Raw genomic sequence first — 24841 nt, 5'->3', positions numbered from 1 at the left:
CATAGTCTTAGAATGATTAAAATTGGAAGAGACTTTTAAAATCATCAAGTCCAACTGTAAACCAAACAGTACCAGGTCTGATACTGAACCATGTCCCAAAGCACCACATTTACACATCTTTTAAATACCTGAAGGGATGGTAACTCAGCCACTTCCCTGGGCAGCCTGTTCTGGTGATTGCTAACCCATTTGGTGAAGAAAGTCTTCCTACTATCCAGTCTAAACTTCCTCTGGCACAATTTGAGACTGTTTCCTTTTGTCCTATTGCTTGTTACTTGAGAGAAGAGATAAACACCCACCTCACAATGACCTCCTTTCGGGTAGTTTTAGAGAGTGGTAAGGTCTCCCCTCAGCCTCCTCTTCTCCAAGCTAAACAACCCAGCTCCCTCAGCCTGGGAGGACTTGGTTCTCTTGACCTTTTGCCAGCTTTGCCCTTCTTTTGGATGCACAATTTTCAGGGTACTGTAATAAAATCCAGATTTTGTATCTCCGGATTTGAATTCTGCCAATAACTTTCTCTTCTTTTTACAAATTCTTGTAAAATTTGTCTTGTCTTCTTACAAAGACTGTTGCCTTAAGAGTATTCTTCAAAGTGTAATTTTTGATGTCATAATCAATGACTTGAGTAAATTCCTGCTATAACTGCTACAATAAGTGGTATTGTAGTGCCATAGTTCTGTGGAATAAATAGCAGTTTAGTGAACTCTCTAACCATTTAATTACAACTAGTGCAGTTGAATAATTCAGAAGTTAATCTGCTTCAAGAGCAGCCTAGGCTGGTACTGATACAATGACAAATTATATTTGTTTATGTGTCTGTGTGTATATAACAAAAACTAAAACTTGGAGGAAAAAAAATTAACATCAATTTATGATTTTTTTGTCTAGTGCTTAAAAGCATTTTATAGCCGTTTTATTTACTATTTAAATAAGTGCAGTGTATGTACTACTAAGAGGGCCATTTGTTGTCTTCAGAGATAGATGATTTTGACTGAGATACGCTTGTACAGATATAAATGGCAGACTTAACTAATCCTTACCTGTAGAAGTTTGAAATGTGTGAGGTTCCAGTACTTTCTGGGTATGAGATTTGCTATTTTGGGGACTAAATGTATTCTCCTTGCAAGAATTTAAGCTTTGGAAAGAGAAAAGGTGATCCTCATACTCCTTGTTCGAAGTGAGCAATGTTCTTTGTCTCTCCTCCAGAGATATGCAGTCATACTATGTTTTTGTGAGCTCATGGATGACAAAGATGGAATCTATCTTGTCAAGAGAGCAGCGCGTGGATAAGTTTGCTGAAGATCTTTCTAACCGCTGCAATGTCTTCATCCAGGTGTGTGGCTTTTTAAAGTTCTGTGATTATCAGGGTGTTATTTTACAGTGTGAGAATTCTTCTTTAAATGCCCAGTAGATACCCTTTCAGGTAAATCTGTAAAAAGAGTGTGGAGAAAAGTGAATCTAACTAAATAGTCAGTGGCTAAAATCTGGAATTTTTCTCTTGACTTAGGAAATTAAGAAAGTTTTATTTCCTCTGTAGTAAGGTTTTAGTTTTTATTTTCCTTTTGAGCCAGTCGTGAGGTACCCAAGTCGGCCTAAAGCAGTATCTACTTTAGTATTATTTAGCACAGTACATACTTCCAGTAAAGGTTTTGTGTTGATTCATTGTGCTTTGCCTAGTGATGGTACTTTGCAAGAATCTTGCTACGTTCCGAGGCAGCTGATTTTCTTTTGACATACTAACAGCATGTAGTCTTAATGTAAGATGCATCTTGTTTCTGAATTTACGTTTTTGTTAGTTTTTATATGTATCTATCTGCCTGACAGAAATCTGATAAGAATAGGTGTATGATAGATTGAAGCACCATCCTGACCCACCCGTATCTGAAGACTATGCGTACTGGGATTTGTGGGGTTTACAATTATTTGCAGTGGACTTAAAACTTTGCTTTGTAGTGAATTGAGTTTCCTACACCACTTGCTGTCTTTTCTTGGGGCTTTTTGGGGTTGCATTTTACTGTTACTACTTTTTGTTTTAAATAAGTTGAATAACATTGTTGTCATGCTGTATGTAATCAACATTGTGTTTAAAAGCTTAGCATGCATTGATTTTTAAAATTACTTCTCTTTTTATTGTGGGATGCACAGTTTTATTTAGGAAGTGTAGAAGTGTGTACTGTCAGCATTTTTATTCCGCAGAATCTGAAAGTTTTAGATTGGGGTTTTTTTGGGGGATGGGAGTTGTTTGGTGGGTTGGTTTACAACGGGACCTTCCATTCAGTGACCAGTATTTAATTTGAGTAGTTGTAGAAGAGGTTAATGATGAGGTGATCTACTAACTCATAGGCAGTTTCACAACATCTGCCTAAAAAAAAGGATGACATTCAAATTTGGTATCCCAGCCTTGCTTAAGTGGAGTGGTAGGTTTTCTAGCCTGAAGAGGCAAAAGTTAGCTGTCATGTATGAAGTAAAACAGAGAGGACTTAGTTGTGATATGTTGTGAAATTATTCTACTCCTTTTTAATTTCCCTCTTACTCATTTTATTTTCAGGGTTTTCTTTATGCATACAGTCTTAGCACCATCATCAAAACTACAATGAATCTCTACATGTCCATGCAAAAACCTATGACCAAAACCTCGGTGAAAGCTCTATGCAGACTTGTGGAACTTCTGAAGGTAGGTGACTGCATGAGCATTGTTTATTACATCTAGGTCTTTACAGAGAAGGTTGATCAAATATTGCATATTAAAAAAACAATGAGATGGGAAGTGCATTTTGCATGGATGTCGTCTTGTTCAAGACTGGATGTGATTAAAGAACAGGAAATTTGGGAGGCTAGAATAAATTTTTATGTAACTACTAACTATCTTCCTTAGTGTCACATGTTGGAAGGCACCTTCCCCCTCTAGAGGGGAAGGATCAGCTACCTTGACCTGCCAACAGTACTTTGTCTAATGCATCCAAAGGTACCATTAGCCACATTTGCAGCAAGGGCACGCGACGGACTCACATTCAACCTGATGTTGACCAGGACCCCCAGTTCTTTTTCACAGAACCAGAGAACATCGGGTTAGAAGGGACCTCAAGGATCATCTAGTCCAGCCTTTCTTGGCAAAAGCTCTGTCTAGACAGAAGCACCATCTTGAAAAGATGGCCCAGTTATTCCTGGGAAGGTGCCAGTTGGCCTCCAGAAGAAAATTTTTTGCAGTGAGAACAATCAACTGTCAGAGTAATCTCCCAAGAGAAATGGTGGATTCCCCAACGTGGGATACCTAAGATTCTGCTGGATAGGGTGTGTACCCATTGCACCTTAGTCACCATATTCTTTTGTAGCCACTCTCTAAGTACTGGAACTCTCCTGCAAAACTACTTATTAGGATAACTCCCAAATATATTGGTGTGTGGGACTGTTCCTCCACAAGTGCAGGATTTCATACTTCTACTGGTGCTTTTTCCAAAATGAAAATACTCTGTTTTGAGAGAACTTCAGAAGGCAGTGATGAATAGAACTAGATTATTTAAAAAACCCACCAAAATAAAACAAAAACGACTAAACACCCCCCCAAAGAACTCCCCCAAAGAACCCCCCCCAAACAAACAAAACCCAAAGCAGCAAACCAACCAAACATTCCAAAGCAAAAAGCCCAGTAACACTCATACCAGTCCGAAAAAAACTTTATGCTTTTGAATGGTATGATTTTTCTCAGTTTCTAAGTGTTAATTACAACTGCTACTAACTGTGTTACAAAGTGGAAGGAGTTTCTATTTGCAGTGTGGATGATTCAGCCACGAGAAAGCCAAATTCTGCAGGCAACAATTCCGGTAACTACATGAACTGTTGTGTTTTGGGATTGACTTTAGGCAATACAACACATGTTTTACCGGAGAAGTATGATTGTGGCAGATTCTGTGACTCACATCACTCAGCATCTGCAGTATCAGGCTCTTCACTCTATTTCTGTAGCCAAGGTATGTAGTCCAAGTTTTAATAATTAATCTTCCTATCTGTTTAAAAAAATAATCTTAATTTTAAATTATTTTTCTTACTTTTGCAACATCTGTAGTGCAGTGCTCTAACACAGTCAGCAGATAGCAGCTTTCCAGTAGGTCATAGCTTTACTCTAGAAACTCTGCAGTGTAGATGGTTATCTGGTTTTGACCCAGAGTGGTTTCTCTTTTCTCCGAAACCGCTACATGTCTTGTGGTGTTCCTCTTGTGTTCTTTTTTAGCTTTTATCTCTTGTGATTTTCAGAAACTGACCTCCTCTTACCCCTTTTCTGAGGCACGTTCTTAAAGCAGCCTGTTGCATCTCTGAGCAAAGAGGCTGTTATTTATATAAACCTTGCTTGGCAGAATACCAGTGGTTAATACACGATGGGTTTATGGGAGCTTAGTGTGTGGATAAATTCACTGCTTTGCTGCGGGGTAAAACGGCTTCTGGTGGTGAGATGCTGTAATACTTATATATTGCTTCTTTCTGTAATCGCGTTCAGTTTACTACACGTTTTTCTCATCAAATCTTGAATTTCTGAATTCAGGACAAATGGGGAAATGAGATTTTAGTATACCTGTTGTATATATGTTCTGAATGTGATGAAAAGCAATCACTAGTAGAATTCAAAGGATGTGTGCTACTGATATAAGTATGCCTATTAAGTTTCCCTTTTAATTTTTGGTTTTGGCTATGCTCCCATAAATGGGTTACAATTTTAATAGTAGACTTTTATATTTTGAAGTTTGCTATGTATGAAATTTATCTGTAATCTCAATTGGTATATTTCACAACTCCGTATTTCCTAGTATAAGAAAAAATAGTTCATACTTCTAAAAAGCTGATATATTTAAGAAAAAGAATTTGGAGTAGCATGAACTGAGTAAGTTTCGAGCTTCAAAGCTACTAAGAAAAAGGAAAGTATCTTCAAACAAGCAGTTCACATATATAAAAGATTATGAAAGTTATCTAAATATATAATTATATATAATATATTATTTATAATTGCAAGTTATTTCTAACTGTGGAGGAATATCCTGAGATTTGTGTATTGAGCAACTATCCAAGTGAACACATCTGTGAAGAATTCTTGATATTTTGACTACTTTTCAGAAAAGATGCAAGAGACAAAGGCTAGTAAATAGAAGAGTTTATTAGTAATTGTCTTTAGGAAAAAGTGGTGTAAGGTCTAAGGCATAAAGCTAACTTATCTTTAGCATGTAAGGTTAGGAGCTTCACATTGAACATATTTTCTTAGATTTGCTTTAACTTTTTCATGGAACTGTACCTCTTCTGAGTTATGCTGCCATCACAAATACATCTGTGACTTCAACTTACTAGCCAGAAGACTTGGCTTCATTTGTTCATGCAAGTGTTTTTGGTACTTAATCTTTCTGATAAATTAGAATTTGTAGAAAATTGCAAGTCATCATTATTGCCGTGTTTCTACGTCTTCTGGCTCGTCAGCTGTAAACTGGATTTTGTTACCAACAACATAGTAACTTTAAAAATATTATAAAAAATTACGTGTACCTTAGAATTAAAATTGGTGTGCAGTCACTGCAGTTTGCATGGGATTGGTGTACTGTATAACCTGACCCATGGTCATGGTTCAGCCACACGTATTCCAAGTGTATAGATAGGGTAACATCATTGAATTGACAAAGTAAATTAATCCAGGTTTGATTACCTCTGTTCACAAAATGCAATTTGTTAGCAGTTTATGTACTCAGTTTATGACAAATCATTAAGGTTTGGAAAGAAGAGGTAAGCTATTGCTTTTGGGCTTAAGTGACTTTTGTGTGAATTTCTGTGTCTTCCTGTCATCAAGAAAAGAGTAATTTCTGATAAGAAGTACAGCGAGCAGCGCCTGGATGTCCTGTCGGCTTTGGTGTTGGCTGAGAACACCCTCAATGGGCCAAGTACAAAACAGAGGCGACTGATTGTTTCCCTTGCACTGAGTGTGGGAACACAGATGGTAAGTGCTGTGATTGTTCCAGACCTTTGCTTGTTTGGTGCAGTATTTTATAAAGAAATTTAATCGTATCTCTCTTGTCTCTTTTTTTATTGTTTTCACAGAAAACTTTTAAAGATGAAGAACTCGCTCCCCTTCAGTTAGTTCTGAAAAAAATGGACTTGATCAGTGAACTTACAGAGCGGTAAGCAGTGGCACATGATGTATACAAGGCAGTATAATGTCACCAGGGAATCTGGATCTTCCTTGTGGGAACTGCAGAGTCTGGTAGCTGCATGCTGGTGGTAATTTTTGCATGTATTGTAGACCAGGGATGGACAGGAAGAATTCCACAGCTCAGCCTGAAGCTCACTTGTCTTTGGGCAAGTCATATTTTACCTAACTGTTGCAATTAGGTCATCTGCTTCTCTGATTTAGAAATTCAGTTACTGTTGGATGGCTCAGCTTTATGTCAAGCTGAAGTCTTCCTCTTAACCCAACCACAAAAGCCATGAGTTAGTACCAGTCTGTTTGGGAAGTCAGGCTGTTAGGTCATACGTGACACCATGTTTTATGCTGCCGTATTTTTAGTGAACACCTCATTTCTGTAATGTTGGTCGAATGAAAATCAGGTAAATATCTGGGTTCCATGAAGGCTTTGTGGAGAAAGACGAACACCTTCAGTGAATGACTGATGGGATAAACTCCTGGGATAAGTGTTATATGCAGGTTGTATCAGGAGAGGCCTGTTTCTCCCCTTTGGCTTAAAGGAGAAACTTTAGAGTATAGGTTTGACTTCTAAGTGACTAATTGCATGCAATAGGAAAACTCTTATTTAGGATGTTGTTGTAATATGTAAGGTTTAACTCTTTCAGAGACTGAGTGACCTTTTATGAAAGCCAGGCATCTTTTTTTCCATGTTTTCCACTAGGCTGTTTGTAAACAAAAGGTTCTTTATTCAAGAACTTTCTTTTGAAGGAAAATGCATCTGGAATGTTACAGTAACTATGTAGAACTTAGACTTGAAATGCAGTAGTCTTCAGTTTAAACACACTAAAATAAGTATCTCTGTATTAGAAGAATGGCTTCTTCCAATTCCATGTCCAATAAGTAATCTTGTGTTCTAGAATTCGAGCACAGTGCGACTGTTGTTTCTTATACTGGCATCGAGCAGTCTTTCCAATCTATTTGGATGATGTCTATGAAAATGCTGTTGATTCTGCCAGACTCCATGTAAGTAATAATGTTACTAACATGGTTTAACAAGCCACTATAGTAGGATAAAGCTTAGACTGAAACTCTTAAAGAGGAAGCTCAAAAAAACCCCAAAAGTAAAACCCAGGCAAGAGTTACTACTAAGGCAGAATTTTTTTCTCAATCTGGAGGAAATAAAAGCAGTCTTTGTTCTAGATATAATTGAAGTACATCTGTTAAATTGTTCTAAAAATCTAACATTGCTGCTGTTAACTCTGGCTCTCTGTGTATCTTTCTGTCTCTTGTCTCTTCAGTCATTCTAATTTGAAATTAGCACCTTTTTGCTAGGCTTGAATATCAAACGTCTTTGTTCCTCATTGTGGTTACGTATTTCTAAAACACATATCACTGTGTGTTCAATGATGCTGTGTGGGATAGTTGTCCTGTTTCTTTTCCTCCTCCCTTCTTTAAGTATCAAGTATTTGCTGCAGAAGCTTTGGCATACTGATAGAAATCGATCGTCTGTTCCAGTACTGTCCAGGATTGTACATGCTGTGGTCAATTACAGTATAAAACAATGATCACAGAATTAAGATCATCAAGTCCACTCATTCCTGTCCTTTTTTAAACACATCCAGGGATGATGACTCAACCCCCTCCCTGGACAGCCTGTTCCAGGCCCTGACAACTTTTTAAGTGAAAAATTTTTCCCTCACCTCTAATCTGAACCTGCCCTGGCACAGCTTTGTGCCATTTCCCCTTGTCCTATTACCTGTCACCTGGCTGAAGAGACCATCACCAGCCTCTCTACAACCTCCTTTCAGGTAATTGTAGGCAGTGATAAGATCTCCCCTCAGCCTCCTCTTCTCAAGGCTAAGCATCCCCAGCTGTTATGATAATTATGATAATGCAGATAATGTCAGATGAAATGACTAATAGTTATCACCTTTCAGTAAATGGATCAGTAGCAACTAAATACTTCAGATGAACACATTGCCAGGAAGATTCAGTAGGGTTTATGAAGTATATTTTTGATGAAAGTGGGAAGACTAGTGACTTTGATTTGTTTGCTAGCTTTGAACGCTATTTGAGATGCTGTTGACATGTCAATCTGTTGGTAAAGTAGTTTCTTTTCTCAGTATATGTTTAGTGCACTACGGGACTGTGTACCTGCTATGATGCATGCAAGACACTTGGAATCTCACGAGGTGCTTTTGGAATGTTATGACAAAGAAATCATGGAAGTGCTCAATGAGGTAACTTGTAAATGGAAATGAAAGGCAACACTGTGTTTGGAATATCTTATCAGCCACCATCTATTGTACAAACCTGATGTGAGCTATAAAAACAGAAGAGAGACCTTTGAGAACGGCGTAAGATAATGTTTACTGGTTTGGGTTGGGTTTTTTTGGTTATTCAAGACCTGTTATGAATGGTATCTGTGTTGGCTGGGAATGTGAAAATACCGCACTCTAAATGCCCTAAGTTGGCAAAACCTCAGTTATAGATTCAACTGTGCAGACAGAGGAGTGCTTTTTGTCAGATTAGCTTCTGATTGTATGAGAATGCCTAAAAGAAATACTACATGTATGCAAGACTTTTAATAGTGAAGGCTCTCAAAGTGTAGATGACCTCTTCAGTGGATTATTATCTAGAATTACGAAGGATTATTGACAGAAAATGTCAATTCAGATTTCCCAACTCCTAGATTTTAACTAACCTTTGAGCCACTCTTTGTTTGACTAGTTCAAAACTAAACATTACATATTCTGTAGAAAATCAGAGGCATTGCAAGACTCTTCCTCTCTGAGTTAGGTCTTATTTTTATCTAGATAGCCCTAAGCCTCCTTAAGTTCCCCTTAAGATGAGAAGTGAGAATACTCAAATTTAAATTGTGTTAAACGCCTTTTAAACTGAAACCTGTGGAGGTTTCAGTCATGCAGAAGGGCATTAGGTGGTTAAACCTTTAACTTTCTGAGGTGTGTAGCTTTTTCTTGCTGTTGTGTGCTATCAAAAACATGGGAATTAAATATACTTCTGGTTCCCAAGTATTGATTCACTTTGACCCTGGCAAAGCAAAGCTGTCTTTACTAGTTTGGTCAGTTTATGTATCTGAGCATTGTACATGATTTTTCTTTCTTCTCTGAATAGCACCTGCTGGACAAATTATGTAAAGAGATAGAAAAGGACCTGCGCTTATCAGTTCATACACATCTAAAGCTGGATGACAGAAACCCCTTCAGAGTTGGCATGAAGGATCTAGCTCACTTCTTCTTTCTGAACCCAATACGTTTTTTCAATCGATTCATTGACATAAAAGGTGAGGAGCTACACATTTTCTTGATTCCATTACTTTCATCTCTGTTTGGCCTAGTATATCTTTTCACTTCTTTCCACACTTCCCTAACTATACAGGTAGTATTATTTTAGTTCATCCTTTTATGTATTTACAGCTTATGTAACTCACTATTTGGACAAGACCTTCTACAATTTAACAACTGTAGCTCTTCATGACTGGGCCACCTACAGTGAAATGAGAAACCTAGCAACTCAACGCTATGGTTTAAGTATGACTGAAGCACATCTTCCTAGCCAGACTCTGGAACAGGTACAGTGCCCATAGAATATGAATATTCACTGTTCTGTTACACTGTCCTACTAGCTACCTATTCAGAGGACTGAGTCATTAAAATGGAAGTACCCAAGTTTAGAGAACTGTGTAGAAAAAGTGACCTTTAATTTCTGGTTGACTTCTGAGACAGGTTCTTTATCTACCTCTGGAGGTAACATCAGTTTTGGATAATTTCATGTTGGACTTGTTAGTTCATTTTTTAACATAAGACTTAATAAAATGAAATTTGATATACAAAGACAGGGAATGTTTTCTTTAAAAATTCAGCATCAGCACTTTGTCAAGCAATATATGTGGAATCCAACTATCACATGTATGGAGTGACCTTTGAATGTTGGGTCTTTTTCCTGGTTCATTGCTTGCTTCTCAGCAAGTTCTGTGTAGTGATCATCAAGAGAAACTTTCACTGGCTGGATATTGAGGACTTTAGGACATCTGTGCTTAGCTTAATAGGAGAGTGGCACACAGCCTCCTAGGAACTGCTGATCATGGTTACACGTAAAGTTGTACGGGGAAGTTAATGGGGAAGGCAGTCACTGTTTTAAGGTCAGTGCAAAAGAATTGCAAATTGCATATTTCTGGTGACTTTCCTTCAAGAGTTTTAATATGTTGGAAATTTATGGCACTTAGCTTCATTCCTTTATTTAGGGAATAGCTTTCTACTGATGGTAATTAGACAGCACATTGTTATAGAGTTAAACCAAGCAAAAAAATTGTAAACTTATCTTGTAAACACAAAGCTTCAGTCTCTAGACAGGTTGGGCAAAACAGTATCAAGAAGTAGCTTATTGCTTATCTCTCTGTAAAAATCTGTGTCTATAGAAATCTCTTTAAGCCAAATTTCAGTTTTGGTGGTTTGTTTTGTTTTAGTGCTTTTATTTGTGTGTGGGGGGGGGGTTTTGGGGGTGTTTTTTCTAATTGGGGCACTGCTTTGTAAAATGTTTTCAAGTAACTACAGAAATAGTGTTTGTGCATCTTAGTGGTTAGACATGCTAGTAGTTCTTGAGAATTTTTATCAAAATAATTTTCAATAAATAATACTGTTTCAGGGTCTGGATGTTTTGGAAATCATGAGAAATATCCATGTTTTTGTATTCCGCTACCTCTACAATCTGAATAATCAGGTAAGGTGCATCCCATGCTTTTTCCTGGATTTGGCTCTTATTTGAAGGGATTAAGAAATGCTGAGCAGTGCTTGTGTAAGAAAAACTCAAGCTGAACGAACACAATAAGCTGTAAAATATCTATTGCTGCTTGAGAAGAACATATTTGGGGATGTTGTAGATAAGGCTCTGAGAATGTTCTCTAAGCATATTTTGAGTACAGTGTGCCAGTGGGATCTCAGTGTCAGATAATCCAGTGAAGCTAGGAAAAAGCAATAAGGATAATTGGCTGCTATATAAGGATGTAGTAAGTATGTGACTTCTCAGCTTGAAAAAAGGGTATCAGAAAATGGGTTGTTAGAGAGATGAAGCAGTGAATGACATGAAGGAAATGTACAGGGTTTTCTCACAGTGTGAAAGTGAGGGGCCCGCTATGAAAATGTGCAGTTTCCTTATAGAAAAGGAAGTACATTTTCTCACAGCACTTAATTCAGAAGTGGAACTTACTGTCATGGTATCTAGAGGAGCCAAAAGTCAAAAAGTGTCAAAAAGGTGTCAAAAGAGTTTAGACCAGTTAATGTAGAATACAGTCTCTATAAATATGAGAGGTTACATACAACATCTCCCTTGGAATTGTTGAATTGTTCCTTTATAGAAATTGAAAGAACCTACCAGGAAAGATGTTGTATGCTTGCTGTGTTTTCTCATTTCTTTCCCTAATGGCCAGTTACTTGCTACTCTCAGAAATAGGATATGGGGTACCAAGAGTGCTTATTTATCAAAGAATCAGTTTTGGGTACATAACATTATTTCCCCTCACTACCTCCCAGATCTTCATTGAAAGAACAAGTAATAACAAGCACTTGAACACTATCAATATCCGACACATCGCCAATTCAATTCGAACCCATGGAACAGGAATCATGAACACGACAGTGAGTACCTTTTGCTCCGTTGTTTTACTATTTTAATAGTGCACAAAACTCTCCAAACTCTTGCTTGTCTTAATGATTTATTTGGTTTTGCAGTTTTAAGAATGCAGTAATTTCTGTGTGTATTAAGAAAAGAAATCAGTTCTTGGACAGGACACAAATCAATTATTGCAGTCTTGTGGGAGGTCTAAAAACACATCAAAGAACATGTAGTTGTTTCTGGTGGGACTCTGAATTTCAGTTAGAATCACAGAATATCCTGAGTTGGAACGGATACTTAAGGATCACCAAGTCCAACTCTTGGCTCCAGACAGGGCCAGCCAATTCAGAGCATGTGACTGAGTGCATCACCAGATGCTTCTTGAACTCAGTCAAGTTAAGATAAATAATGTTTATTAAACTAGCAAATATTTTGATTTCTAAGCTGCCTGCATAAATTAGCATGCTCTAAGTTTCTCATTAACACTTACCAGGCAGTTACTTCTGCTGCAGTTAAAGCAAAGCTGGAAGAAACAGTGTTAACTTTTAAGTGCTGCTTGTGGTTGTTAAGCTTAAGAGCTGTTGAGTTTGCAAAGTAAAAGCTACAGATCTCGGGTTGCTTGTCGGAAGACCACGACTTCTTGCTGCAGTGCTTACAATGATGTCTGTAGTGTAGGTGGTCATTTTAACCAGACAAAGGTTGGTTGACCTCCTTGCAAAGTAGATAAGGGCGCTTCCATTGGCAGGAATTTACCATTGTGGTTCTTGGCTTTGGGTACAGTGCCAAAAGTATTTTCAGGTCAGCGTTTTCCACTCTGCTGGGCAACTTTTTTGTTTCATTTTTCCTGTTCTGGACCTCCTGAAACAACAGAACTTGTGGAAATCTTGAACCTGCTCTGAAGTCATTACTTTAAAAGTGGATATGATAAGAAAAATAAGGCTTTCCTGCTTTCTCACACTCTTAGAAATAACTTCTCTTGTGCTAGTCCAAGAATTATTTTCTTCTTGTTACTGAAATAGCTAATCCGGGGACTTCAGTTACTCAAAAAAAGTTGTTACTCGCATTATTTCCTGGTGGTGTAGATTTATTCACCTCAGGTTGTGAGTAAAGTTGTTTGTGCAGATATGAGAAGTAATAGAGATGCATAGGGTAGAAGTGTGCTTCTGCTTCATGGGTGAGTGTTGTGTCAGGAGGTTATGCAGATAGCACAACTAAACTGAGGAAGTTGAGCTTGTCCACCCTTTTCAACTTGAAATGTTTCTATTGCTTCTCAAGGGCAGTAACAGGATATTCCAGACATAAACTACTAACTGTGTAGGGCAGGTCATTGAACTGAAATAGCTAACTTGTCCCTTGGTCCCTCTGTGCTTCTAGGAAGAGAACAGGCCTTCCAGGAGAAGTGATTTCTTCATTCTTTTAAACCTATGAAATTAAAAAGGTAGCTGAGAATAACAAATTGAAGTAAACTGAGTAGAAGGTTTCATTTTTGGAGGTTAGATTATCATGAATGCAAGTTACTCAGGAATCTATCGAAAATGGGTTGCTGGATACGCTTGTTACTTTGAATTTCCTTGATTTTTTTGTTTGTTTGTTTGTTTTGTCCCTCCTTCTAGGTAAATTTCACATACCAGTTCTTGAGGAAGAAGTTTTATATTTTTAGTCAGTTCATGTATGATGAACATATCAAATCCAGACTTATCAAAGACATCAGATTCTTCAGGGAAGTCAAGGATCAAAATGATCATAAGGTATAGTAATTTTTTAAGGATTGACAGTAACTTGGCTTAAAGAAATGCTACTTTTATGTGACTGAAGGTGCACCACATCATAACATATCCCTGTTATTTAAATGTGCATCTCCAGGGAAAACTTTGGCTTTTGTCCTAGCAAAATGCCCCAATACAAAGATCTGTATTTGGGAGGGCTTTGTTTTGTTCTGGCTGCTCTGTAAATGTGGAGTTGGCCAAAATTATTCCCTCAGTGACCTGAAAACAGTGTTTTGATGGAGTCATGATCTGTTTACGGTTCTAAACTTCTTGTCCAAACCATGCTTAACAGTTGTTGTCAGTTTTTAATGATTTTTTTTTCAATTGAATCAAAAAATGATGTGAATATGTAACACATATTCCAGTATGTAAAGATCTGGGAGGTATTAAAAAAATCAGCATCTGATTTTTTTTTCCTTGCTGGAAAACAGATTTCTTGAAAATATGAGACATAATGTATTTAGTAAAATAGGCTGCCAGCTTCTTTTATGTCAAGTACTTATTTGTTTTAGGAATTCTTTCTTGCTCACAGTAAGACTGCTATTTTACTTTTCAGCTTGCAGGAGTGACGTAGCCAAATTACTTTTGCAAACTAATATAGACAGGCAGGTGTATAATTTACTTACAAATTGAATTATGAATGGGGTTGTATTAACACGCTGAAAACATCTAATCTTTTTAAGAGCAGGTAATTATACTTACAGATTTTTCTAAAATATTTTTCTAGTATCCCTTTGAAAGAGCGGATAAGTTCAACCGTGGCATCAGAAAACTTGGAATCACCCCAGATGGCCAGAGCTATCTTGACCAGTTCAGACAACTCATAAGTCAAATTGGTATGAAATGCTTTCTAAGACAATGTTACAAATCTTATTAAATGAAAGAGGTCGTCATAGTCCAGTAACTAAACATTTAGCTCAGGCTAAAACTAGATTTAACTCTGGTCAGACATAAAGTACTTCTCTTGTATCCTACATGAAATACTCTCATCTAACTGCACAGAAATGGACCTTGCATGTCTTGATCGAAGCTACAGCTTGCGTAGATGCCCTTTTAAGTTTGTCTTCTCTCTGTTACAGAAGTGACTTTGAGTGTATTTCCCTGTAAGAAAACCAAAGTACTCTTAAGTTCATGTATTTGTGAACAAGGCCCACCTCTCTGGGTACACTGACTTTGAGCAATGCCTGACATTGCAACAGTATTTTCAGCTATTGGGGCGGTAGGCGAGCAGGGACTGACCTGCAAGTGGTTAATGGGACCAGTGAAAAGGGCTTGTGCTGTTCGGCCCTTAAGCTGCCATGACAGTGAACGTAACCCTGCTCGGTGTCACGCTCGTGGTTTACTTCTCTGCACAGACTCCTGACACCGGGGTTTAACGTTACATTAACTTGGGTTTCAAAGCAGTTTCTTTGCCAAAACTATTTGGTGACTTTCCAAGCTTATAAGAGTTAATTATATATAATAATTAACTATTATAATAAATTACTTGTCTTTTCCCTTTTTTCTTTTTAAGGCAATGCTATGGGTTACGTACGAATGATAAGATCTGGTGGACTTCACTGCTGTAGTAGTGCAATTAGGTACTTCCACAAATATTTCATTTTTCTGTTTGCTCTTTCTTGTTCCTTTGCTCACTATTCATGTTGATATTCTCTAGGTTCTTACCCATTCCCTGTTAATGTTGATTAATTTTTACGTCTTCGTTAAAGTGAAATTATCAAAAACAGTGCTGGAATTCAGAGCAGTACAAACACTGGACCAAAAATGAAACTTAATTCAATGGAAAAGCACTGCTAAAGTGTTAATAGAATGGGCATCCAAATCAGTGGTCCTTAATTAAGTCAGTGATTCCTGATATTAATCACTTCAGAGGGGTGTGTTAAGCAAAAAGAGTAGAAGCCTTGAGGAACTCAGAAAAAACACTTTTTTGACACTTTCTGCATGGGTGATAGTGTTTATATAAGGTCATGAAAACATAGTGACTCATATGCAAATAAACAGTTGATTTTCTTGAAAATAATAGTAAACTTACTGTTACCAAGTGCAGCAAGTGCTGGAGAGAGCAGACAGTATAACTTTAAGTAATTCAAGCCCATAAGACTTAACTAAATTATGAATTATGATTGATACTTCAGTGAGTACAGACAGTTGAACATAATACTAACAAATAGTAAGTTTTCAGGTTTGTTCCTGATTTAGAAGATATCGTTAACTTTGAAGAGCTGGTGAAAGAAGAAGGACTTTCAGAAGAAACACAAAAAGCAGCAAGGTACCCTAACATTGTGCTTTTCAGGTCTGGAACAGGGATGGGATGAGACACTTGCTATTTTGAAATTGTAAATGAGCTGTTGGTTGCATTTTTGAGTGTGCACATGTTAAAATTTCAACTGAACTTGTGCGAAAATATTTTCTGTTCTTAACTACTTCTATCTTCTCTGCTTTTGTTTTAAAAATGCTGCATGCAAAGGGGCATTTCCAGAAATTCAGATTGGACATTAGAAAAAGGTTGTTCACTGACAATGTAGTTACTGGAACAGGCTCCCCAGGGAAGTGGTCACAGCACCGAGCCTGTCAGAGTTAAAGGAGTATCTGAAGTTGTATGGTTTAGTTTTAGGTAGTCCTGCGAGGAGCACGGAGTTGGGCTTGGTCCCTATGGGTCAACTCCAACTTGAGATGTTCTATGAGTCTATTACTTGTAGTACTAGACTGTTAGAACCCGGCTAACAAGCTCTCCTCACCATGTATCTGACACGTATTTTTAGAATGTTCAGGGCTGTACAAAAGTATTTGTGAAGCGTTGGGGTTTTTTTCTGTTTGAAAAAATTAAGTGGAGAAACATGATTCAAGGTGGCTGTAGAGGTAGAATCTCATCTTAGTCACTGTGTTCCCAACACTGGATTGTAGGTACAGCCAAAGAGTGAAGAGAGGGTTGTTACCCGGAAGGGTGAGTAAGCAGGGAAACTTCTAGCAGAAACCAGGTGACATGTTACTTATCCTTTGCAGGCAGTTGGACTCTGTCCTCGGGGACCTCACGCGGAACTTTGCAGAGGGGACGGAGTACTTCAAAATGCTCGTGGATGTCTTCGCTCCCGAGTTCCGCAGCTCAAAGAACATGCATTTGCGGAACTTCTATATCATTGTTCCCCCCCTGGTTAGTATTTCTATTGTCATATCAGCAGTTCTTTTTAAAACTGTAGTTGATCAGGTTTGTGTTTCAGTGTTTTGTCTTAGGCTGTTGATTGCTGTACTCTACTTTCTTCCCTGATTCCAAGTGGGGTTGCTTTGACCTGGCTTTGTTGCCAGCTGTCCAAAGCCACATCTTTCTTCATTTACTTCAATTCAAGGCTCTTTTAATGCCCATGCCCACTCTGTTCCACCTGAGCACAGCACTCCAGGTGTTCGGAAGCAGTTTGGTTTGAAAGGCCTGAATGACCTAAACAGGTTCACAGCCAGCATCCATTTTAGAAACTAATTTTGGAATTGTTGATGAGCCATAAACTTAAGGCTGTGAGAGGACAGGTATGTCATGGCGATAGAAGTGGGGGAAGGTACTTTTGTTCTTTATCCTTCCCATTTGAGGCTATTTTTCTGATAAATACGGTTTCAGGAATGCTGCATCCACTTTAGTTTGTAAACGTGTTTCAGTGTTGTTAAATTTGAAAGTGTGTCCAAGGTTTTTGAGAAGTTATTAATGTGCACACGTTTCCATGTCTCGATTATTGCATACAAACACCCACCCACTGCTCAACGTTACCACCTGGATCTATTGTTCAACATCATTATGTAAACCTATTGAAATACCTTATGGTTTTCTAAATAGAGTGAAGTATGACGCTCTGTAGCGTTAAAACAGCTGTCTCGCTGAGCTTCCCAGCAACCTGGGCGACTTTACCTATCCTCTACTTGTTTGTATATTTGCCTTTAGTAGTCACCAAGGGAGTGTGAAGTAAAATAGTCTGACAAGAACAGTGAAGATGATGATGATGTGACTTCCAAAGTTTAACTTAATTTCTCCCCTCAGAAAACCTAGAAAAAGGACAAGCTTTTGTATGAAAATGCCTAATGATGGGAGATGCAATTAGCATAGTTTTGGGTATGGAATTATATTAATAGGTATGAATGTCTTTTAAAATTGTTAATTGTCACTTGATGATTCTGAAACAGCTTTTCACTCTTTCAGACCCTCAATTTTGTAGAGCATTCCATCAGCTGCAAGGAGAAATTGAATAAGAAGAACAAAAATGGAGCAGCTTTCACAGATGATGGGTTTGCCATGGGTAAGTTTCCACATGCTGACCAGTCTTTGGGTAAAGCAATGTAAAGGACGTTTACAAGAAAAGTTTTGTTTATATTTTGTGCATTCAGTAATTAGAAATTCTGTAACTTTAAATTTGGGTTGTCCTGGCTTCAGCACAGTGGGTTCGAGGGCTCTTGTTTTATTTGGAATCTCTTAAGCATGAAATAGCTGAGTGTGGGAACAGATAGTGTTGGTGCTCCCCAGTTTCTTTCAAAGCTCGTGGATCTCAGCAGATAAGGTATGCAAGTCTTTGGATAAATGATGAGATTTTTCAAAAGTTGATGCTTATTCTTATTAATTATTTTTTCCTATTAGATTTAATGATAAATTAATTGCAATTTAAGTTTTCATTGGGTGGTAATTACCAGCTTAGGCTGATCCATTAAAGACATGCATAAAAAGTTTTACAGATTACATGCTGACTTTGGTACATGGTTTGTTGACTGCAGGCGTCGCTTACATTCTGAAGCTTTTGGATCAGTACCAGGAATTTGATTCTCTGCACTGGTTCCAGTCTGTTAGAGAGAAGTATGTGAAGGAAATAAGAGCAGTAGCTAAGCAACAGAATGTGCAGTCTACTAATCAAGATGAAAAACTGCTGCAAACCATGAACCTTACCCACAAGCGACTGGAAGTTTGTTTACAGGTAAAGCATGGGTCAACTTACCTGTTCTGTATTGGCTTCTGCACCGAACCATCACAATTCAGGTATCTCTTTGCTGATGGAGCTTATCAAGAGAAAAAAAAACCAGAGAGCATTGTCTACACCAGCAATACAAAAGGAGTAAAAAGACATGAGGTGTATGGTCCAAGGGGAATATTGTGTTTGTAGTATTTGAGTAAGTCAGGAATTTGGCTCAGTTGACTGGAAGTGGCTCCATAGCAGCTCCTCTCTGTCTGGAGGAGAGAGACCTCGGGGTGCTGATCAACAGCCGGATGAATATGAGCCAGCAGTGTGCCCAGGTGGCCAAGGCAGCCAATGGCATCCTGGCTTGCATCAGGAATGGTGTGGCCATCAGGAGTAGTGAAGTGATCCTTCCCCTGTACTCAGTGTTGAAGAGGCTGCACCTGGAGTACTGTGTTCAGTTTTGGGGCCCTCACTACAAGAACATGGAAATGCTTGAGCATGTCCAGGGAAGGGCTACAAGGCTGGTGAAGGGTTTACAAGACAAATATGAGGAGCAGCTGAGGGAGCTGGGATTGTTTAATCTGGAGAAAAGGAGACTGAGAGGAGACCTCATTGCCCTCTACCACTACCTAAAAGGTGGTTGTAGTGAGGTGGGGGTTGGTCTCTTCTCCCAGGTCTCTTTTCCCAGGGGAAATGGTCTGAAGTTGTGTCAGGGAAAGTTTAGGTTCGATATTAGGAAAAACTTCTTTACAGAATGGGTTGTTAGATATTGGAACAGGCTACCCAGGGAGGTGGTTGAGTCACCCAGCATCCCTGGAGGTGTTTAAAAGAAGAGTAGATGTTGTACTTGGTGATGTGGTCTAGCATTGGACCTGGTAGGGCTGGATAGACGATTGGACTGAGTGATCTTGAAGGTCTTTTCCAACTGAAACCATTCAATGATTCCATGAAGTCATTGTGCCATGGAGTTCAAAATGTAATTCAACTAAAACCTAAATGCTTAAATAGGGGAGAATAACTGTTTGGTTAAGCTTACAACAACAAAGATTTTGCATAACACTGAACCCTCAGAGTTGGGTGTTGAATCTGAGTTGCTGAGCTGAATGATGCACCAGCAGTCAGATAGAGGAAAGATTAACTGCATTTTGAAGCCCCCTCTGCATTCTCTCTCTCCCTTTTTTCCTCTTCCTCCCCCCCCCTTTTTTTTTTTCTTTCTATCCTTTCAGTTTGAGGAGGATATGGGACAGATGTGTCACATCCCTAAACTTTGTGCAGAAACTGATCAAGCTTGTTGTCATTAAAATCGCTGCCTTGCATGAATTTCCATGGGCAAGTTGCTCCATATTCTCACTGCTGCTGCAAACCTCATTTTCAGTTTAGTGGATTAGGGGCAGGCTTACTGCACTGATGCTGCTTTGCCTGAGTTATCCTTCCTTGAAATTTTTGGCTGACCATCGCTTTGTAAAATGCATGTGAAAGAGGAGGAAGATTTTTCCAAAAGCATTTGAGTGATTTTTAGATAATGAAATCTAGTTGCCTTAAAACACTTCTGAAAAATCCCATTTATATCTGTCTACAAATTCATTCTTGTGATACACTGACACTCCTCTTCTGTATCGTTTCCCTTAGGAATTTGAACTCCTTTATTTCTCACTAAGTAGTGCAAGAATTTTTTTCCGAGCAGATAAAACTGCAGCAGAAGAAAACCAGGAAAAGAAAGAAAAAGAAGGTGAGTGACTGCTATACACTGAATTCTTGGGCCCAGGAGGGAGTGTGCCTTAGTAGGCAAAGTGCTGCTTTTCCTTTTGGCTGCTTTCTTGCTAGCAGTTTGATTCCAGAAAGTGTTCTTTGGGGTCGGGGTGATTGAGGAGTCAGGAACAGCTCACAGCAGCTGCCTTTGGAATGGGTGAACTTCATGCTGAACTTCTGAGGGGGAGAACCCAAATGGAAAAACCTGAACACCACCAAAAGCACCAACCAATCCCAAAAAATCTGGGTGGAGAGAATTGCATACTTGCAGTTATATTAAACTCAGTAACTTCAGCTTCATACCTACCCTCTCAGTTACTGGTTTTGACAATGAGAGTCTTTTCTGCATGACCTTAGCCGGTGTGAAATGAACTGGTGTGTTTCACCTGTGATTTAGCAGCTGGTTTTCAGCTTATGTAGGCAGAAGATGCAGGTACCCTGAGCATTAGAAAGCTGCATATGCTTTGGTTGGTCATTGAATTACATTCTAAGGGTAAGATCTTAACTCATTGTATGGTCCCTAGAGTAGGTCACGTGGTTATTGTGAGCTTTATATTCCTGCTTGGGTATTCTCCCTCCTGAATTTGGGAAGTTTGTCTTGGGTATGGGAAAATTCTTTTCAGAGAAATTAGAATTCTCCTGAGGATTAAGATACACTCAGTTTAGTCACCACTTACATAGAAGCTCAGGTAAGTGTATTAAAAATGGAATTTGCAAATAACCTTCCATAGTAGTTCTGACAAAGACACAAGTGAGCTGTGACACTACACTCACTGAGCCAAAGATCAATTTTCTTCTGTACTAGGAAAATAGTTTGCAAAGAAAGACAACGTTTAGCATGAATTTATATTTGATCATATTCAGTGAAGTTGCTGGAATAATTGTTCAACTGAAAGAACAACTGCAAGCACTGTGATGAGCAAGATCAGACCTTTTGGGTCCCACAGGGCCAGGACCCTTGTGTTGCTGTCTGGTCGGTTTGCATATGCCGACCCTACGTGTGCTGTGGCATCAGCACATAGATTATATAGGCCAAGTCTTTGCTTTTACTGCCTGGAATAAAGCGGTAAGCGTGACCCATGCCCTGTGCTTGTGTTTTGTAGAAGAGTCTGTTAAAGCAAGCAACGGAGATCTTCCCAGCTCCACGCCTGCAGATCCCGTGGTGAAATGAGACGGCTGGTATGGGTCGTGGTCACTTAATCAGACATTCACGTGCTTGTCATTGTCGGTAACTCAGTGGGGGTAAAAGCTCTATAGGTTTGATTTACTCGCTCCCTTAAACCCAAGGGGGAACGCACGGTAGTACACTAGCACCCAGCAAGGCCAGGTCTGTGTTTGTGTCTCTGTCCTGTAGAAACTCAGGAGTTTGTTATTTACAGCACTTTTCTTTAGATTGAAAAATAATTAGATAAGATGCTGACCTTGGAGGTAGTTACTTTAAAATACAAATGCACAGATTAAAAATAACCCAAGCAGAACAATTTACTGGTTTTTAGATGCATTCTGGCATCTCTAACATATCATTTAAAAAAAAATAAAATCATGGGCCATTGGTCTAAGATTTGAATGGGTGCATCTCTCAACCAGGAAAATGCTGAGTCAAGACATTGTGCATATCTGTTGTCCAAACAGTAATTCAGACGTGGTTTTTTGCAGTCCTGTTGTATTTAACACAGTCACAGATTACACTGTAAGTGTAACAGTGTATGTTGTGAACGTATGTTAAAGCTATTACACAACATGGAAATCCTTCCTAATGTTTTATTCCACAAACCCTTATTATTGCTATCCATAGTATTTGAGCTATAGGAACTTACAGTCCTCTCGGGCATTTATTTTCCCCTGCTGTTTTTACCCCAGTATCAGAGAATAAGGAAATTAACAAATTTAAGCTAATAAACTACTTCTCGTTTCGTACCGAAGGTCTGCTTTGCATCCACAGAAGTAAGGAAATCCAGAGCCAAGACAGAACCGCAATCAGCTCTTCCTTTTATGACCAGACACTGTGTGATGGGTGTCTGTAACTATTAAGTGATCTTACACTTCATGAATATGTTGTGCCTAATTGCAAGTTCCAGCCTCAAATCTGTATTTCCTAGCCTTTGTAGGTCTGTTGTACCGCCTGTGTTGTTCATACAGTCTTACACGCCTGACTATTAACAATAATTGCACTGCAGGCTTCAGAAGCTGCTGAACACTGTGAGAACTCTGTGTAAATACAACATCTGTTAATGCCTGCAAGTAGAGGTTCTAGATTGTGCAAGACTTACTCAGATTCCTAACTTAAGTAGCTAGACTTAGCGTGAACAGCACTTTCATTAAGAGGTGTAGTTGTGTTCCAGTCTCCCAGAACGCAAAACAATTCTAGGTCTTACTAACTAGACTAAATGACACCAGTCAGCCCAATTGAGAACTACTTTTTGGGGAGCTGGGTGGGGGTGGGGTTGGTTTCGGCACTCTTACCTGTATTTTGAGACTTTACTTGCCAGCTTCTTTCATCTCTTCTAACTACAAAAAAGGTGATGTTTGAATGGTTCAACCTGTTCCACCCACCCTTGGGTCACTGGTTAGGACAATTCCCAGCACACTTCTGACTTTCCCTTGCCTGCCAGTCACTTCAACGTGCAGAGAGCTCAGATAAATGTTTTGTTGCAACTGGAAAGACGGGTCTGATCCGAGGGTCCTTTCACTGGTTCTGAAAACGCCACACAGAAGCTTCACAGACTGTTTACATCAGCTGGGCTTGCTCAACCTTTTCTTTCTGATTCATGGTTACTGCAGAGACTGCCCTAATCCAATGCTGCATCACTTGATTTATACTTTTTTTATTTTCATACCTTTTTTTTCATAGTTTGTGTAACTTTTTTCTTTCCTGACCAAGCTGTGCCCGCACAGAGGGCTTCGTAGCGCTGCTGAGATCAGCCTTCTCACTGCTGCTTCCCATACTGTTGCAGCGCAGTGTCTGTATTTCCATATCCCCATCTCAGCCTGAAGTCACAGCAATTCTTGGCTTGGGGTGGCCGAGCGCTGTGTCTCCTTCTCCTACAGCCGCTGCGGAATCGCGTATCAATGGTGTCTGCTTCCCCCCAGCCCGAGTTGCTAGGTCGCTAGGTACAGTCAGGACCCTGCCTGCGCTCTAATAAAACCTGTGCTTGTGTTTTTCTTTCTCCTATTTATTACTCTTGGTCTTGAAAGACACCAGCCTCAGATAGGTAATAGTTTGCAGTTGGATATAAATTGACTCGTCCATCTCTTTTAACGTGTGGTTAACAAATTGGTGTGGTTCTGGTGCTGGATGTTCTACAGGAAAGACGTGAGCCTGTATTTTATAGAGCCCTATTTAATCTGGGAAATGTGAATGTATGCTCTGCATGCCAAAAACCATATACACCCAGAGATGCATGCAGAGAGAATAGAACTGTTTGGCCTCACACAGGATTGTAGGCTGGATCTCCTTCTCTTTGTCACGTAGCAGTGTAACCCTGCAGAAAGCTTTTCTCTGCTGAGCTGCAGGGTGGGTGCTGGCCACGGGTGTCCCTCACCCCTCTGCAGCAGTGAGAGCCATGTTAACTCCATTTTCCCCCATGAGGATCTGGAAGGGGTGCAATGTTCCTGCTATGGTGCTACTAAGATTTTTATTGCTTTTGTCCTCCTGTTCCCATGATAGGAACAAAATGGACCTCAACTGTTTGGCTAGAGGTGAGAGGATGGAGCTGAAACAAAAGATCCCCCAAGCGAAACTAACCATGTTCACTCAGAAATTCCTAGAGGTGTTAAGAGGAAAGCGAGGATGAGTGTGCAGGGGCATAAACCAGAGCTCCAGTGGGTTTTTGCCTTCCAGGTGTGAGATGGGTGGCACCACTGCTGTTGTGTGCCAACCCCTTGTCTTGGGATGGGGCTGTTGCCTAGAGAAGTAGCCACAGCTGCTCTTCTAGGGCTCTTGCAACCCATTTCCCCTGCCGGGCTAGGACCTCTTATGCCAGAATCCCTGGGGTAGCTGTGCCCTTCTCTGAGCAGCACTGGGGGTAAGGGGAACATGGTGACACCTCTCTTGCTGAACCCTGGTGGCAGCAATGGGCAAGCTGTGAGCCCCAGAAGTGGATTGCTGGTGCTGCAGGGTGCAGTGTGGAGGTCCTAGTGCGGTCTGTAATCAGAAGCAAATTTGAGTTTTCATCTGATGTCCATGACAACAGCTGTTTTCAGCTTCTCAGGTACAAAGGACCAAATGTAACACTTAATGTTTCCTAACTCATTGTACAAAGGGTATTTTGTTACCTCGGTCTCTTTGTTTGTGAGTAGAGATGATGTATATACAACTCTGTTAATAAATGTAATTTTGAGAACTTCATTCTTAGTGTCGTCAGTAACATCAGTTCAGCCAGTGTTAATTTTTCGTTAATCAAACAGGTTCAACTTTTATTTGTGAAGAAGTGTTTTGTCAGTTACTAAGCTTCTTCCCTGGTTCTCTTAAACATTCAGTGACAAGCTAAATGGAATTTATTCTGTGTCAAACACTTGCCCACTGGGCTCCTTCTGCTCCCCTAGACACTCTAGTTTCCCTTTGGGTGTGTGAGATGACTTTTAAGTTAAGGACTTCCAGCTATTTGTTCCAGTTA

The 24841-nt window shown here is 39.4% G+C and overlaps 1 protein-coding gene across 1 annotated transcript in view; it reads left to right on the top strand.

Annotated features, from left to right (window-relative positions):
- The window catches only part of WASHC4 (WASH complex subunit 4), a gene marked incomplete at its 5' end in the record, with an annotated part of 39292 nt that extends 17107 nt beyond the window's left edge, over positions 1–22185 (top strand). The window contains 21 exons of the mRNA XM_084279555.1: positions 1207–1333; positions 2549–2674; positions 3861–3968; positions 5822–5968; positions 6070–6149; positions 7072–7177; positions 8278–8394; positions 9290–9458; positions 9592–9746; positions 10820–10894; positions 11704–11808; positions 13399–13533; positions 14279–14387; positions 15065–15131; positions 15734–15820; positions 16555–16702; positions 17732–17828; positions 18298–18494; positions 20106–20205; positions 21329–21404; positions 22149–22185. Of these exons, the coding sequence (XP_084135681.1) occupies positions 1207–1333; positions 2549–2674; positions 3861–3968; positions 5822–5968; positions 6070–6149; positions 7072–7177; positions 8278–8394; positions 9290–9458; positions 9592–9746; positions 10820–10894; positions 11704–11808; positions 13399–13533; positions 14279–14387; positions 15065–15131; positions 15734–15820; positions 16555–16702; positions 17732–17828; positions 18298–18494; positions 20106–20205; positions 21329–21396 (2323 nt within the window). The 3' untranslated portion in view covers positions 21397–21404; positions 22149–22185. The remainder of the gene's footprint in view (positions 1–1206; positions 1334–2548; positions 2675–3860; positions 3969–5821; positions 5969–6069; positions 6150–7071; positions 7178–8277; positions 8395–9289; positions 9459–9591; positions 9747–10819; positions 10895–11703; positions 11809–13398; positions 13534–14278; positions 14388–15064; positions 15132–15733; positions 15821–16554; positions 16703–17731; positions 17829–18297; positions 18495–20105; positions 20206–21328; positions 21405–22148) is intronic.
- Between the last annotated feature and the right edge of the window lie 2656 nt (positions 22186–24841).

Source organism: Gallinula chloropus (assembly GCF_964237585.1).
Source record: "Gallinula chloropus genome assembly, chromosome: 1".
In the NCBI taxonomy this organism is placed as follows: domain Eukaryota; kingdom Metazoa; phylum Chordata; class Aves; order Gruiformes; family Rallidae; genus Gallinula; species Gallinula chloropus.
Note: the sequence above shows the minus strand (reverse complement) of the source record. Positions and strands in the feature narration are given on the sequence as shown.